The 17,805-nt window shown below is 40.6% G+C and overlaps 1 protein-coding gene across 10 annotated transcripts in view; it reads left to right on the top strand.

Moving 5' to 3' along the window:
• NEK11 (NIMA related kinase 11) overlaps positions 1 to 17,805 on the top strand; it is a 287,681-nt gene that overhangs the window by 181,461 nt on the left and 88,415 nt on the right. For 8 of the 10 annotated variants that reach the window (XM_053903812.1, XM_053903809.1, XM_053903810.1 and 5 more), the window contains one exon: positions 6,631 to 6,691. The exons of the other annotated variants lie outside the window; for them this stretch is intronic. In XM_053903812.1, the coding sequence (XP_053759787.1) occupies positions 6,631 to 6,691 (61 nt within the window). The remainder of the gene's footprint in view (positions 1 to 6,630; positions 6,692 to 17,805) is intronic. 10 annotated transcript variants of the gene reach the window in all.

The following is a 17,805-nucleotide window of genomic DNA, read 5'->3' as shown; positions in this document are numbered from 1 at the left end:
ATATCATACACAGTATTTCTGAGATGTATTTTCATAGATTCCTTTTAAAAAGTTCTAGGGGCGCCTGGGTGGCTCAGTCATTCAGGTGTCTGACTTCAGCTCAGGTCATGATCTCATGGTTTGTGAGTTCAAGCCCCACATAAGGCTCTGTGCTGACAGCTCAGAACCTGGAGCCTGCTTCCGATTCTGTGTCTCCCTCTCTCTCTGCCCATTCCCCACTCATGCTCTGTCTCTGTCTCTGTCTCTCTGTCTAAAATAAGTAAACTTTAAATAAAAATTTTAAAGTTCTTTGGCTCATATTTTGGTAAATATCAGCAAATGTTTCGTAACAGTAGCAGCAGGGATGGTTTTGTAGACTGAGTTGATGAGGGATAGTTTTCTTGAGGCCACAGTAGATGAATCTGTGACCCAGGGAGTAAAGGTTCCGGTTCCTCAAGGGTCACAGGGTCTGTAGGATGAGTAACATGAGGCTTGCTAGAATGTGGAATTGGGAAGAATAGTGAGCCAGCCCCAGGAAGAACCAACCATGAAATGAGGAAAGCCTGAGAGACTAATGAGCAGAAAGCTAAATTTGGGATGAGCAATTCTAAACCTGACACTCACATGCTCCATGTGAGGCTTTTATCCCTTAACAGTTACACATCCCACAGTGCCCAGTGGTGTGGACCCTGTGGTGGCAAGGCTGTGGCCCACAGTGGGGTCATCTTTGGAAACCACATGCCTCATTTGGGGACATTCGGAAGGTAGCAACAGGAAGTTTCCCAGAAGGTTCACGAGAAGGATTTCACCAAAGGAAGCTCCAGTTTGGGGACAGCCTGTCAGGTCATATCTGTCTCTGGGGTCAGCTCAGAAGGAGTCAGAAAATAGCCCTATGGTAAGACATCTGAGAGGCGAGAAGAAAAGACAGGTTGAAGCACGAGCTGCACAGTCAGATGGCTCAAAAGGAAGCTCTGCGGATAAAATCCTCCAAAAGAATTCAGTGGGGAAGATGCACTCAAAGTTTGCACAGGATTGAGAAGCTCTGAATTTAAGTAAAACGTGCAGTGAGGTAGAAACAAGAATATTCTGTCTGTTGTTCTGGTGTGGCTTTTCTTTCATCAACATGTTTGGAAAAGGTTTATGGATTGCTTCCTGTGTGCCCAGCTCTGAGCAGGTATGGTTCTGCGCTCATGTAGCTCACGATAATGAACAGAACATTAATTTTCTCTTTGGAAAAGTGAGTCAAAACAAACAGAGCACCGTGATAGGGCTGGCTGTGGTGGTGGAAACATAATTCAGATAGGTGCTCAGAGAACCCCTGAGCATGTGACAGAATGTTGTGACCTCAAGGATGAGAAAGGCAGTCCCTTAAATATGTGACACAAGAGCGTTCTTAGCCAATGAGAAGGGCCCCAAGGTGCAAACGATCTTGATGCATTTGAAGAAAAGAGAGCAATGTGGTCGGTGCATAGTGAACATGAGGGAAATAGGAAAGAAGTGAGGTTGGAAAGATCAGGAGGAGCTGGATCACACAGAACATGGAAAAGCCATGATAGGATTTATCCTATGTACAGAGGGCTAGATTTTATTCTGTGCACAGCAACGCAGTAGTTGCTCTTGTGAGGGAAATGGATCGAAGTGAAACCACAGTGGAAGCAAAGGAGTAAGGAAGTTGTTGCATGGTCCAGGCAAGAGATGATGGTAGCTTGAGCTAGGGTAGCTAGTGTAGTTATTGGATTTTTGTTTACTTTTAATATGTGGCTCTTTCTCCTTTAAAAGAAAAAAAAAGGGCCTTTGTATTGGTTTCCTGGTTTGGCTTTTGTGACCCTACCAGCCACCTGATTGTGGAGAAGACGTATTGCACGGGAAATAATGGAATTTCCTGCTGAAAGAGGATGGTCTGTTATACTCTGGGACACAAGCTCATCCCTCCTGGCCTCAGTTCATGTGCCCTCTTCCCTTCCATCTATGGAAATGGGTGATATGTCCTCAAACCATGGGCTAAGTAAGGCTCATCTGTTCTCCCTGATCTTTGTATACATTTGGCATATAACTAGTATTCAGTAAATGTTTTCTGAATGGAATACAGCTGGGTAATGAAGTGACCTTGTGTGTGTGTGTGTGTGTGTGTGTGTGTGTGTGTGTGTGTGTTTGTACTAACTAATTGTTCACCACGACTAGCTCTAAGGTGAGAAGATCATCTGGATTATTTAGTCAGACAGAACTTGCTGATATTTAAATGAGAATCTGTGCAGTATGATTTTTACAGCCCTGTAAAGATACCACCTGACTTTTTCCTTTGACATGCTTGCTTTCTGCTGCCTAAACTTTTGCTATTAGAAATTCATTCCTCTGATATGAGGTTATATCCCTTATTGAAACACAAATATCCTGAGATAACACATGAGCCTTATCAATTAACTTGGCTTTAAATGGATATACCATATCTTTTCCTGAGTGAAAGCAAATTTTAATGAGAGGAGGATGAAACAAAGTATGAAGTAGCTCATTGTGAAGAAAATGCTCTGCTTGGGATGGATGAGAGTGTGAAGATAAGGGCGAGAGCAGAGAAAAAATGACCGTTTCTAAATGTTTACAGTCTTTGGCTCAATAATTCTACTAACCTAAAGAAATAATATTAAACATGGGGCCATGATGTGTGTCCAAAGATAGTCACTGCAATATTACTTAAAATAAAGAAAAGTGGAAGTAACCTGGAGGTCCAATGAGGGGGGCATGGGTAAATAAATGTGATATGGCACTAGAGTGCAATATTATGCTGCTATTAAAATTATGTTTCTGAAGAATTTTTAATAGCATGGGATGAAAGTCCAGACAAAACTGCATGGGTGTCTGTGTATTCTGTGTATACTCTACATCTGTACTATAACTTCAAATATCTGATACACAGATCTATAACTTCAAATACCCTTTCTACCTCTTATTAGTTGCATGAACCTAGTCACATTATGGAGTCTGTATGTGTCTCAGTTTTCTCAGCTATTAAATGGGGAGAACAATAGCGCCACTTAGTTGAGTTTAAATAAATTAATACATGTAAGTTGGTGCAACATTGGCACATATTAAGACTTTAGTAAAAGTTAGTATTCATTCATTCATTCGTTCATTCATTCAATTGAATTAGAATTATTTCTGCCCTCCCCACACCCTTGTACAGGATTCCCTATCCTCTGTGTTGGGAAGATATAACTGAAATGTCCCAACCATCTGGATGCTTCCTACAACCTGACTCCGGTTCTTGCTGTTTCTGTTGCTTGCACTCAACTCAAATACTTATTGTGAATCTCCATGTTCTGTGGCAGGCACAGTGATTGGGACTTTTTAATCTTTTATGTCTCTGTCCCTTTCCCGTCCCATCCCATTCTGCCCAACTCTCTTCTTCCACCCATTGACTATTTCCAACAAGCCATATCCTGTTCTAAAGACTTTTTATTATTTCATTCACTTTTCATAAGAGCCCTGTGTGAGATACAGGACATTATTCTCCTCACTTTACAAATGAAGAAAAATGAGGTTTGGAGAGGTTAACCTACTTGACTAAGGTCATAGAATTAAGAAGTAGTATGCTTTTTCCTCTACTTTCCCAGTAAGGATGAACTTTGAGTGGGAAGAGCCCTGCTGTCCACCTAGAGGTAGACTATGATCTAAAGAGTAGATGCCAGTCTTCTGTTTTACTTACTTGCAAATCACGGAAGCTGGAAGAGACCTGGGCAGGTGAGCATTTAGCATGGGTCATGTTCCCAGGACTGTGCGGGGTGCTGGATAAATAAAAATGTAAAGTACATGATCTGCCATCTCAGTTTATTTAGTATCTCAGTTATCTTCTTACTGTGTGACAAAATGCTCCAAAAATTAATGGCTTAAAACAGTGATTTATTGGGGCGCCTGGGTGGCTCAGTCAGCTGAGCGTCCAACTTCAGCTCAGGTCATGAGCTCACAGCTCGTGAGTTCGAGCCCCGCGTCGGGCTCTGTGCTGACAGCTCAGAGCCTGGAGCCTGCTTCTGCTTCTGTGTCTCCCTCTCTCTCTCTGCCCCTAACCCATCTGCATTCTGTCTCTGTCTCTCTCAAAAATAAATAAACATTAAAAAAAAAAAACAAAAAAAACACAGTGATTTATTGTCTCATGATTCTGTGGGTTGCCTAGACTCACTAGAAAGTTCTTCTTTTCCATGTGATATTGTTTGAAGTCACTCACGTGGCTGCATTTGGCCGGAAGCTTGGCCTGGGGACCAAGTTGGCCTCGCATATATAGATGCAGAAACTAAGACCTGAGAAGTCAAACTACTTGGCCTAGGCCAGCACACTTAGTAGAGCAGCAAGGCTTAGAACCTGGGCTTGCTGGGGTGGTGTCATCACCTGTGTGTGCCAATGGGTGTTCTGCTTTTCCTCTGACAGAGCATGTCTCTGCCAGTTTCCTCTTTGCCTCAAGGCTGTCCCTGTTAAGTTTGGAGACCACAAGGGTACAGAAGAAGGAAGGGATCTGTTTTTTCTTCTTCTGGATTTCCTGCCTCCCTATTCCTGGGCTGGACACCAAGGTCTTCAGTTAGTGCTTTGGCCTCATTGACCAGGATTGACCAGACATATCTTCTTCATCATTGCCTCTTCTATACATCAGCACATGAAATGATCCTGGGTTTCACCACATTCATAAAAAGTGGTCCGAATCCCACCAGTTGTTATATTATGAAATAACACACTTATGTAATATTTTAGTCTATTATACCATAGTACATTTTTTCTAAAATTCACAATTACTCCAATATGAAATGTGTTGCTTGTTTTGAAATGGAGCAGATGAGCCATAAATTATTAACTTCCCTCAGTATAGTCACAAATCTGAAAATAATTAAGTGATTCCTTTTCCCCAGATCATTATGACGCTGTTGTGGATATTTCTAGCCACTTGGGTAGAGGGCAGATATTTATTTTGTATTAGAGACAATATTTGTTGCCAAATACAGTTCTGGGATCCCTGTAGCCCTCAGGGGGGTATCTGACTCTCACTGAGAGTTAAGGCAAATAAGAAATACAATTCTTAGATTTATGACCCTATGAAGACCACACATTTCCAAAGAAGAGCTGGTAGAGGCACTCACTAGGAAAAAAAATATTCACTTCATTTTTGATGTATTGAATAGATGATATAGATTGAATAAAACCATTTCCCCATTCTAAGTAGCATTTACTATTTTGTTGATTAAATAAGTAATATTTGTTTATTGTAGAAAATTTAGAAAATACTTAAGCACACCAAAAAGAAAATAAATATCATCCATAATCTTTCCTTATAGTCAAAAGCACTGTTAAAATTTTCAGTGTATGTTCTTCCCATCAGAGAAATAGAGGAATAGATCTATAGATTGATATGAAGAGACTGAGATACAGATATACGTATACATACAGGTGTTTTTCTTGTAAAAAATTGGATCATTCTACATCGAGATAAAAAGGTTTTGCACAGTGGAAGAAACCATCAACAAAATAAAAAGGCAACCTATTGAATGGGAGAAGATATTTCCAAATGATGTATCTGATGAGGGGTTAATATCCAAAATATGAAAAGAAATTATACAACTCAACACTAAAACAACAAACAATCCAATTTAAAAATGGACAGAGGACCTGAATAGACAGTTTTACAAGAGACATACAAATGGCCAACATGTAAGCATGCTCAACATCACTAATCATCAGAAAAATGCAACTGAAAACCGCAATGAGATACCATTTTATACCTGTCAGAACAACTAAAATAAAAAATACATGAAATAACAAGTGTTGTGAGAATGGGGAAAAAAAGGAACCCTCATGCACTGTTGGTGGGAATGCAAACTGGTACAGCCACTGTGGAAAACAGTATGGATGTTACTGAAAAAATTAAAAATACAATTACCAGAAGATTCAGTAATTCCACTACTGACTGTTTTCCCAAAGAAAATGAAAACACTAATTTGAAAAGATATATGCACCCCTATGTATATTACAGCATTATTTACTATAGCCAAGTTAGGGAAGCAACCTAAGTGTCCATCAATAGATGAATGGATAAAGAAGATGTGGTATGTCTATACAGTAAAATATTAGCCATAAAAAATGAAATCTTGCCACTTGCAACAACATGGATGGGCCTAGAGGGTGTAATGCCAAGTGAGAAAAAGACCAATACCATATGATTTCACTTATATATGGAATTTAAGAAACAAATGAACAACAAAGAGAAAATGGACCAAAAAAAAAAAAAAAAACCTGCTCTTAAATACTGAGAAAAAACTGTGGCTGCCACAGTGGAGGTGCCGGGGCAGGGGGGTGGGCAATGAGTGAAACAGATAAAGGAGATCGAGAGTACACTTACCTTGATGAGCACTGAGTAATGTATGGAAATGTTGAATCATTGTATTGTACACCTTAAACTAATATATATTAGTTATGTATATTAACTAATATACTGTACATTAATTATACTTCAATGAAAAAAATTTTAATGGGATCATATCGTCAAATAATTTTGCAACCAGTTTTGTGTGTGTGTGTATGTGTGTTCTGTTTTGCCTAAATGTAGCAAGAACATTTTTCTATGTCAGTAAATATTCTTCTGTCATACATGGAAGTAAATCTGTCTTGTTTTGACAGGACAGTGATATTGAAGCACTGGTCAGGTGTTTGGAAAATGTCCTCGGTTGCACCTCTCCAGGTAAGTTGTTTCAGATTCCAAAATGTAGTGATATGTGCTGATTCTAATGGAATATCCAAGGAGTAGAAAAGCTTGGCAGGAATCTTACAGATATTTCAGTCCAGTGTCTTCATTTTATACAGGAGGAAACTGAGGCCAAGAGAAATTGAAAGTCTGGCACAGGGCCAGGCAACTCAAAATTTCTTAGTGTAAGTGATCCCCAGTCTCCAAGGGTGAAATAAATAGTTGAAATTCAGTGATCCATTGTGATCCACCAGTGGCAGTGCATAACAGGCTTTCCAGGTTCCCTGGAAGAGGAACCTGTAACTCTTCCTGTAGAAACAGGTCACACTTAGGCATGCAGCCAAGTGACCATCACTCTGAAGGTCAGTCAGTTATTGGAAGTGATTTGGTCTGAAAAACAAAGCTGAAATTTCTTTAGCATTGTCTGTATGATAAATGGGATTGCTGAGCTTCAAGGATAAAACCCTATTTCTTAGTTTTTCTTCTTTTTCTTGAATCTAAAAAGCCCAGTTTTGGTAACTTCTAGCACTAGATGATAAATTGTCACACCTAATATTGGTAGACTAGCAGAGGCTATACCTATAGGCCCTGGTGAAAAGGGCTGAGATTTTTTTCTTTGAAATTTGATTGTGAGATTTTATTTTAAAGTTTTAAATTTCATGACCAAAAGTGATCTCTTAAAAGGGAGTGGCAGGAATAAAGATCATGTGTCCAGGAGGCTACGTTGGTTAAGCATCCAACTTTGGCTCAGGTCATGATCTCACAGTTTGTGAGTTCAAGCCCAGCATTGGGAGAGTTTGAACTCTGCTTCAGGTGAGCTCCTCCCCCGCTTTGGGCTCCGCGCTGACAGTATGGAGACTGCATGGGATATTTCTCTCTCTCTCTCTCTCTCTCTCTCTCTCTGTCTCTCTCTCTCTCTATCTGCCCCTCACTCATTCATACCCCTCTCACTCCCTCTCTCAAAAATAAAGTGTTCAGATGTGCAGGCATTCATCACTATTTTATTAGAAGCTTTATGCACAGTTTATAGCCTTTTGTAGCTTATTCCACTTCTCTGTGTGAAGTTTCAGTCATAACATAGCTCCTGGATTTTTTTCTCCTGATCATCATGGTATGATCTGTTCAATTGCACATCAGTAACACTTACTAGGTACATTTAGCTCCCAAGTGTGGATTTGAAGACCAGGAAGTCTTTCTTTTGGCTAAGTCACTTTTCTTCTCTGGATCTCAGATTCGATCAGAAAGTTTCAAATTGGGTTCGTTGGGGAAGAGTGGGCAAGGCTCTGAGCAGCTAAACAGAACCCGTGTCTGCACTGCTCATCTGTGTTTTTCCAGAGTCTGACACAGCGTCTGGTGCAGAGGAGGCCCTTAACAGATATTTTTAAATATTTTGAAGAGAAATGAGATGCATACCCTGCTCCTTTACCAGCTTCAACCAAAATAGTTTCACTCTTATCTGTTTTATATATTAGATTTACACATAAGGTTGTCTTGAAAAAGCTAGATTCCACTACAAAAAAAGAAATTAACACTGGATTGGATAGATGATATCTAAATTCCCTTTTAGACTGTATGCTTTTATAAAAATGAGCATTAGGAACATGGAACAAAAACATGAATTTATAGAGAACACACTGAGGGTAGATAGAGGGAGGTAGGCAGGGGATGGCCTAGATGGGTGATGGGTACTAAGGAGGGCACTTGTGATGAGCACTGGGTGTTGTATGTAAGTGATGAATCACTAAATTCTGTTCTTGAAACCAGTATTACACTATATGTTAACTAATTGGAGTTTAAATAAAACTTGAAAAAAATTGCATTTATCTCTGCCTAGAGCTCCCCTCAAGTGACAAAAAGGGAATAAAGCTGGTATAAACTTATTGGACAAAGGGAACAGTAAAGATGGGAGCAGGTGGGAGATGTTAGCTCATTTGAGAAGAGAGGAAACAGATGGATATGTGGTAAGCAATTTAGAAGACACAAGGTGAAAGCTAAATGCCTAAGAGTATGCAGGAAAGGAGAGCAGATAAAGGCTATCAGACTTTGATAGATGATGAGGAAGCATGCTTTTGAAATACTCGTCTGGGGAGGTGCTCACAGCAGGGCCCTCATTGCAGATGAGAATCTTATTACTTTCAGAACTCTGGGCTTCCATTATTACATAGAAGCCTTGAAGAAATATCCTTGTGCGGTTTTACAGGGGATGAGCCTGTTCAGGTAGCCAGTACCTGTTTTGCTCTAACTACATTTTTGGGGAGATTCACAGCTACGATAATCACTGTAGTGTTCATATATGTCAGAATGTTAACAGGATACAAGGGACAATTTAAACTAAAATATGTCGGAGTATAAGCCTTGTCACTCAGAAATGAAACACACCTCTGTGAATTGAGCTAGGCTTTGCTCACATTCAGCATCAGCCTATGCTTTTGGGAAATGTCCAGTTGCCTGTTGAGCATGTTAAGATGTTTTCAAGAGTTTCTCCCTACCCTCAACAAGAGAAGAGAAACAACAGGTGCAAATGTTCTTTCTGGTTATTTGGACCATGCAAATTTTAACTTTGCAGCCCTGAAAATGTTGTATGCAGTGGGTTACCCCAACCCAACCCCAGATTTAGTTTTATTTCTATATAAAACAGGGGCAGTGGTATTTTCCCTGCCTGTATCAATGGGAAGTAGAGAGAGTGAATGAGCTAGCATTTGTGTAGCTTCAAGAGATCCTGAACTTTAAGGTGCCCTTTTGAATTCCAAGTTTAGTATATTAGTATCCTCTATACATGAGGTCATTTTAAAGCCCTTGTATCAGTGGTTCTCACACTTGGGCATGCATCAGAATCACTTAGAGGGCTTGTGAAAATGCAGGTCTGGTACATGGCTAACAATTTGTATTTCTGACAAGTTCCCAAGTGATGCTGATGGTCCAGATCCAGACCACATTCTAAGAACCATGGCTTTAAAGCCATTAAGCCCTGAAATTCTTACCATGCACACCCACCCCGATTTATAGCCCAAATAAAATATTACTAAAGTATAAAATAAAATTTTATTTCTTAAAATTATAGAGAACTTGCCTATAAGCTAAACTGAAAATAGCTTCTTCCTACACTTTTTTCCTCTTTATGTGATACTGTCTGTGTGCTGAGCTATTTGGCACTGTATGTAAGAGTCATTGAGCATCCTTGGAAGCAATATTGTATTTTTGCCTCATCCTCAGCATCTGCGTCACACATTTAGGGAGATCTGGTGGGTTCAAGGCACTGTGTGAGGAGTCAGATTTTTAGACCTATTTGGGACATAGTCCCAGCTACCAGGTGGAGTCCTGGACAAACCAGGGCAGAGCTTTATAATGATACCAGAGAGCACCCACTAGGTGCTTCTTTCACACATAGAGGACCTGTTGTCCCAAATGGAGGCACCTCATTTCTGAAGCCCTAAATCCCCCCTGAAATTTCCCATGGTATACAAGACACGGCTAGTCATGAACAGGATGTTGAGAGATCCCATGTGAAATTAGGACAGAGAGGAAGAAAAGAAATTAAAAAGAGAGCAGGAAAAGCCAGAAATGAGGACATGGGGGAAACAGACAAGAATGTAGTCATTCTTGGCCATTTCACCAAGGGCAGATACTTTTAAAACATGGAATTTCCATGCTTTAAATGTGTATCCTACCTCCCCACCTTCTGTTCCTTTCTTTCCTCAAAATGTTTATAAAGCACATACATAAGCCAAATATCATAGAGGATGAAGAAAACAAGGTCCCTGTCTTAATGAACTCTGAGTGTAGCCAGGGAGGCTGATAATGACAAGGCACCTGTGATGAGGACAACACAGAATGAACAAGGCAAGTGGAAGACAAGGGTCCACTAGTGGGGTGCAGCTTGGAAGACTTTACAGAGGAGGGTGAGGTTTCTAATTTCTGTGTCTGTATCAATAAAGGCAGTACAAGTTGTTTTTTTTTTAATTTAAATCCAAATTAGTGCAATAATGATTTCAGGAGTAGATTTCTTAATTCCCCTTACCCATTTAGCCCATCCCCCCCTCCCACAACCCCTCCAGCAACCCTCTTGTTTGTTCTCCATATTTAAGAGTCTCTTCTGTTTTGTCCCCCTTCCTGTTTTTATATTATTTTTGTTTCCCTTCCCTTATGTTCATCTGTTTTGTATTTTAAAGTCCTCATATGAGTAGTCATATGATTTTTGTCTCTCTCTAACTGACTAATTTCACTTAGCATAATACCCTCCAGTTCCATCCATGTAGTTGCAAATGGCAAGATTTCATTCATTTTGATTGCTGAGTAATACTCCATTGTATATATATACCACATCATTTTAATCCATTCATCCCTGGATGGACATTTGGGCTCTTTCCATACTTTGGCTATTGTTGATAGTGCTGCTAAACATTGGGGTGCATGTGTCCCTTTGAAACAGCATATCTGTATCCCTTGGATAAATACCTAGTAGTGCAATTGATGAGTCGTAGGGTAGTTCTATTTTTAATTTTTTGAGGAATCTCCGTACTGTTTTCCAGAGTGGCTGCACCAGCTTGCATTCCCAGCGGCAGTACAAAAGAGATCCTCTTTCTCCACATCCTCGCCAATATCTGTTGTTGCCTGAGTTGTTAATGTTAGCCATTCTGACAGGTGTGAGGTGGTATCTCATTGTGGTTTTGATTTATATTTCCCTGATGATGAGTGATGTTGAACATTTTCTCATGTATTGGTTAGCCATCTGGATGTCTTCTTTGGAGAAGAGTCTATTCATGTCTTTTGCCCATTTCTTCACTGGATTCTTTGTTTTTTGGGTGTTGAGTTTGATAAGTTCTTTATCGATTTTGGATACTAACCCTTTATCTGATATGTTGTTTGCAAATATCTTCTCCCATTCTGTCTGTTGCCTTTTAGTTTTGCTGATTGTTTCCTTCGCTGTGCAGAAGCTTTTTATTTTTGTGAGGTCCCAGTAGTTCATTTTTGCTTTTGTTTCCCTTGCCTCTGGAGACTTGAGTAAGAAGTTGCTGCGGCCAAGATCAAAGAGGTTTTTTCCTGCTTTCTCCTCGAGGATTTTGATGGCTTCCTGTCTTACATTGAGGTCTTTCATCCATTTTGAGTTTATTTTTGTGTACGGTGTAAGAAAGTGGTCTAGGTTCATTGTTCTGCATGTTGTGTCCAGTTTTCCTAGCACCACTTGCTGAAGAGACTGTCTTTATTCCATTGGATATTCTCTCCTGCTTTGTCAAAGATTAGTTGGCCATACGTTTGTGGGTCCATTTCTGGCTTCTCTATTCTGTTTCATTGATCTGAGTGTCTGTTTTTGTGCCAAAGGCAGTACAAGATTTTTTTTTTTATTTTTATTATTTTTTTAAATTTATTTATTTATTTTTTTAATATATGAAATTTACTGTCAAATTGGTTTCCATACAACACCCAGTGCTCATCCCAAAAGGTGCCCTCCTCAATACCCATCACCCACCCTCCCCTCCCTCCCACCCCCCATCAACCCTCAGTTTGTTCTCAGTTTTTAACAGTCTCTTATGCTTTGGCTCTCTCCCACGCTAACCTCTTTTTTTTTTTTCCTTCCCCTCTCCCATGGGTTTCTGTTACGTTTCTCAGGATCCACATAAGAGTGAAACCATATGGTATCTGTCTTTCTCTGTATGGCTTATTTCACTTAGCATCACACTCTCCAGTTCCATCCACGTTGCTACAAAAGGCCATATTTCATTTTTTCTCATTGCCACGTAGTATTCCATTGTGTATATAAACCACAATTTCTTTATCCATTCATCAGTTGATGGACATTTAGGCTCTTTCCATAATTTGGCTATTGTTGAGAGTGCTGCTATAAACATTGGGGTACAAGTGCCCCTATGCATCAGCACTCCTGTATCCCTTGGGTAAATTCCTAGCAGTGCTATTGCTGGGTCATAGGGTAGGTCTATTTTTAGTTTTCTGAGGAACCTCCACACTGCTTTCCAGAGCGGCTGCACCAATTTGCATTCCCACCAACAGTGCAAGAGGGTTCCCATTTCTCCACATCCTCTCCAGCATCTATAGTCTCCTGATTTGTTCATTTTGGCCACTCTGACTGGCGTGAAGTGATATCTGAGTGTGGTTTTGATTTGTATTTCCCTGATAAGGAGCGACGTTGAACATCTTTTCATGTGTCTGTTGGCCATCCGGATGTCTTCTTTAGAGAAGTGTCTATTCATGTTTTCTGCCCATTTTTTCACTGGGTTATTTGTTTTTCGGGTGTGGAGTTTGGTGAGCTCTTTATAGATTTTGGATACTAGCCCTTTGTCCGATATGTCATTTGCAAATATCTTTTCCCATTCCGTTGGTTGCCTTTTAGTTTTGTTGGTTGTTTCCTTTGCTGTGCAGAAGGTTTTTATCTTCATAAGGTCCCAGTAATTCACTTTTGCTTTTAATTCCCTTGCCTTTGGGGATGTGTCGAGTAAGAGATTGCTACGGCTGAGGTCAGAGAGGTCTTTTCCTGCTTTCTCCTCTAAGGTTTTGATGGTTTCCTGTCTCACATTCAGGTCCTTTATCCATTTCGAGTTTATTTTTGTGAATGGTGTGAGAAAGTGGTCTAGTTTCAACCTTCTGCATGTTGCTGTCCATTTCTCCCAGCACCATTTGTTAAAGAGACTGTCTTTTTTCCATTGGATGTTCTTTCTTGCTTTGTCAAAGATGAGTTGGCCATACGTTTGTGGGTCTAGTTCTGGGGTTTCTATTCTATTCCATTGGTCTATGTGTCTGTTTTTGTGCCAATACCATGCTGTCTTGATGATGACAGCTTTGTAGTAGAGGCTAAAGTCTGGGATTGTGATGCCTCCTGCTTTGGTCTTCTTCTTCAAAATTACTTTGGCTATTCGGGGCCTTTTGTGGTTCCATATGAATTTTAGGATTGCTTGTTCTAGTTTCGAGAAGAATGCTGGTGCAATTTTGATTGGGATTGCATTGAATGTGTAGATAGCTTTGGGTAGTATTGACATTTTGACAATATTTATTCTTCCAATCCATGAGCAGAGAATTTCTTTCCATTTCTTTAAATCTTCTTCAATTACCTTCATAAGCTTTCTATAGTTTTCAGCATACAGATCTTGTACATCTTTGGTTAGATTTATTCCTAGGTATTTTATGCTTCTTGGTGCAATTGTGAATGGGATCAGTTTCTTTATTTGTCTTTCTGTTGCTTCATTGTTAGTGTATAAGAATGCAACTGATTTCTGTACATTGATTTTGTATCCTGCAACTTTGCTGAATTCATGTATCAGTTCTAGCAGACTTTTGGTGGAGTCTATCGGATTTTCCATGTATAATATCATGTCATCTGCAAAAAGCAAAAGCTTGACTTCATCTTTGCCAATTTTGATGCCTTTGATTTCCTTTTGTTGTCTGATTGCTGATGCTAGAACTTCCAGCACTATGTTAAACAACAGCGGTGAGAGTGGGCATCCCTGTCGTGTTCCTGATCTCAGGGAAAAAGCTCTCAGTTTTTCCCCATTGAGGATGATGTTAGCTGTGGGCTTTTCATAAATGGCTTTGGTGATGTTTAAGTATGTTCCTTCTATCCCGACTTTCTCAAGGGTTTTTATTAAGAAAGGGTGCTGGATTTTGTCAAAGGCCTTTTCTGCATCGATTGACAGGATCATATGGTTCTTCTCTTTTTTTTTGTTAATGTGATGTATCACGTTGATTGGTTTGCGAATGTTGAACCAGCCCTGCATCCCAGGAATGAATCCCACTTGATCATGATGAATAATTCTTTTTATATGCCATTGAATTCAATTTGCTAGTATCTTGTTGAGAATTTTTGCATCCATATTCATCAGGGATATTGGCCTGTAGTTCTCTTTTTTTACTGGGTCTCTGTCTGGTTTAGGAATCAAAGTAATACTGGCTTCATAGAATGAGTCTGGAAGTTTTCCTTCCCTTTCTATTTCTTGGAATAGCTTGAGAAGGATAGGTATTATCTCTGCTTTAAACGTCTGGTAGAACTCCCCTGGGAAGCCATCTGGTCCTGGACTCTTATTTGTTGGGAGATTTTTGATAACCGATTCAGTTTCTTCGCTGGTTATGGGTCTGTTCAAGCTTTCTATTTCCTCCTGATTGAGTTTTGGAAGAGTGTGGGTGTTTAGGGATTTGTCCATTTCTTCCAGGTTGTCCAATTTGTTGGCATATAATTTTTCATAGTATTCCCTGATAATTGTTTGTATCTCTGAGGGATTGGTTGTAATAATTCCATTTTCATTCATGATTTTATCTATTTGGGCCATCTCCCTTTTCTTTTTGAGAAGCCTGGCTAGAGGTTTGTCAATTTTGTTTATTTTTTCAAAAAACCAACTCTTGGTTTCGTTGATCTGCTCTACCGTTTTTTTAGATTCTATATTGTTTATTTCTGCTCTGATCTTTATTATTTCTCTTCTTCTGCTGGGTTTAGGCTGCCTTTGCTGTTCTGCTTCTATTTCCTTTAGGTGTGCTGTTAGATTTTGTATTTGGGATTTTTCTTGTTTCTTGAGATAGGCCTGGATTGCAATGTATTTTCCTCTCAGGACTGCCTTCACTGCGTCCCAAAGTGTTTGGATTGTTGTATTTTCATTTCTGTTGTTTCCATATATTTTTTAATTTCTCCTCTAATTGCCTGGTTGACCCACTCATTCGTTAGTAGGGTGTTCTTTAACCTCCATGCTTTTGGAGGTTTTCCAGACTTTTTCCTGTGGTTGATTTCAAGCTTCATAGCATTGTGGTCTGAAAGTAGGCATGGTATAATTTCAATTCTTGTAAACTTATGAAGGGCTGTTTTGTGACCGAGTATATGATCTATCTTGGAGAATGTTCCATGTGCACTCAAGAAGAAAGTATATTCTGTTCCTTTAGGGTGCAGAGTTCTAAATATATCTGTCAAGTCCATCTGATCCAATGTATCATTCAGGGCCCTTGTTTCTTTATTGACCGTGTGTCTAGATGATCTATCCATTTCTGTAAGTGGGGTGTTAAAGTCCCCTGCAATTACCACATTCTTATCAATAAGGTTGCTTATGTTTATGAGTAATTGTTTTATATATTTGGGGGCTCCGGTATTCGGCGCATAGACATTTATAATTGTTAGCTCTTCCTGATGGATAGACCCTGTGATTATTATATAATGCCCTTCTTCATCTCTTGTTACAGCCTTTAATTTAAAGTCTAGTTTGTCTGATATAAGTATGGCTACTCCAGCTTTCTTCTGGCTTCCAGTAGCATGATAAATAGTTCTCTATCCCCTCACTCTCAATCTAAAGGTGTCCTCAGATCTAAAATGAGTCTCTTGTAGACAGCAAATAGATGGGTCTTGTTTTTTTATCCATTCTGATACCCTATGTCTTTTGGTTGGCGCATTTAATCCATTTACATTCAGTGTTATTTTAGAAAGATACGGGTTTAGAGTCATTGTGATGTCTGTATGTTTTATGCTTGTAGTGATGTCTCTGGTACTTTGTCTCACAGGATCCCCCTTAGGATCTTTTGTAGGGCTGGTTTAGTGGTGACAAATTCCTTCAGTTTTTGTTTGTTTGGGAAGACCTTTATCTCTCCTTCTATTCTAAATGACAGACTTGCTGGATAAAGGATTCTCGGCTGCATATTTTTTCTGTTTAGCACACTGAAGATATCGTGCCAAGCCTTTCTGGCCTGCCAAGTTTCAAAAGAGAGATCAGTCACGAGTCTTATAGGTCTCCCTTTATATGTGAGGGCACGTTTGTCCCTTGCTGCTTTCAGAATTTTCTCTTTATCCTTGTATTTTGCCAGTTTCACTATGATATGTCGTGCAGAAGATCGATTCAAGTTACGTCTGAAGGGAGTTCTCTGTGCCTCTTGGATTTCAATGTCTTCTTCCTTCCCCAGTTCAGGGAAGTTCTCAGCTATGATTTGTTCAAGTACCCCTTCAGCACCTTTCCCTCTCTCTTCCTCCTCTGGGATACCAATTATGCGTATATTATTTCTTTTTAGTGTATCACTTAGTTCTCTAATTTTCCCCTCATACTCCTGGATTTTTTTATCTCTCTTTCTCTCAGCTTCCTCTTTTTCCATAACTTTATCTTCTAGTTCACCTATTCTCTCCTCTGCCTCTTCAGTCCGAGCTGTCATCGTTTCCATTTTGTTTTGCATTTCATTTAAAGCGCTTTTCAGCTCCTCGTGACTGTTCCTTAGTCCCTTGATCTCTGTAGCAAAAAATTCTCTGCTGTCCTCTATACAGTTTTCAAGCCCAGCGATTAATTTTATGACTATTATTCTAAATTCACTTTCTGTTATATTATTTAAATCCTTTTTGATCAGTTCATTAGCTGTTGTTATTTCCTGGAGATTCTTCTGAGGGGAATTCTTCCGTTTGGTCATTTTGGATAGTCCCTGGAGTGGTGAGGACCTGCAGGGCACTTCCCCTGTGCTGTGGTGTATAACTGGAGTTGGTGGGCGGGGCCGCAGTCCGACCTGATGTCTGCCCCCAGCCCACCGCTGGGGCCACAGTCAGACTGGTGTGTGCCTTCTCTTCCCCTCTCCTAGGGGCGGGATTCACTGTGGGTTGGTGTGGCCTGTCTGGGCTACTTGCACACTGCCAGGCTTGTGGTGCTGGGGATCTGGTGTATTAGCTGGGGTAGGCAAGGTGCACGGGGGCAGGAGGGTCAGGCTTAGCTCACTTCTCCTTAGGTGATCCACTTCAGGAGGGGCCCTGTGGCAGCGGGAGGGAGTCAGATCCGCTGCCGGAGGTTTGGCTCCGCAGGAGCACAGAGTTGGGTGTTTGCGCGGAGGGAGCAATTTCCCTGGCAGGAACTGGTTCCCTTTGGGATTTTGGCTGGGGGATGGGCGGGGGAGATGGCGCTGGCGAGCGCCTTTGTTCCCCACCAAACTGAGCTCTGTCGTCCCGGGGCTCAGCAGTTCTCCCTCCCTTTGTCCTCCAGCCTTCCCGCTTTCTGAGCAGAGCTTTTAACTTATGACCTCCCAGACGCTAAGTCCCTCTTGCTGTCGGAACACAGTCCGTCAGGCCCCTCCGCTTTTGCCAGCCAGACTCGGGGTCTCTGCTTGGCCGGCGAGCTGCCCCTCCGCCCCGGCTCCCTCCCGCCAGTCCGTGGAGCGCGCAC

Source organism: Panthera pardus, unplaced genomic scaffold (genome assembly GCF_024362965.1).
Source record: "Panthera pardus isolate Hobbes unplaced genomic scaffold, ASM2436296v1 HiC_scaffold_16, whole genome shotgun sequence".
NCBI classification, from domain to species: domain Eukaryota; kingdom Metazoa; phylum Chordata; class Mammalia; order Carnivora; family Felidae; genus Panthera; species Panthera pardus.
Note: the sequence above shows the minus strand (reverse complement) of the source record. Positions and strands in the feature narration are given on the sequence as shown.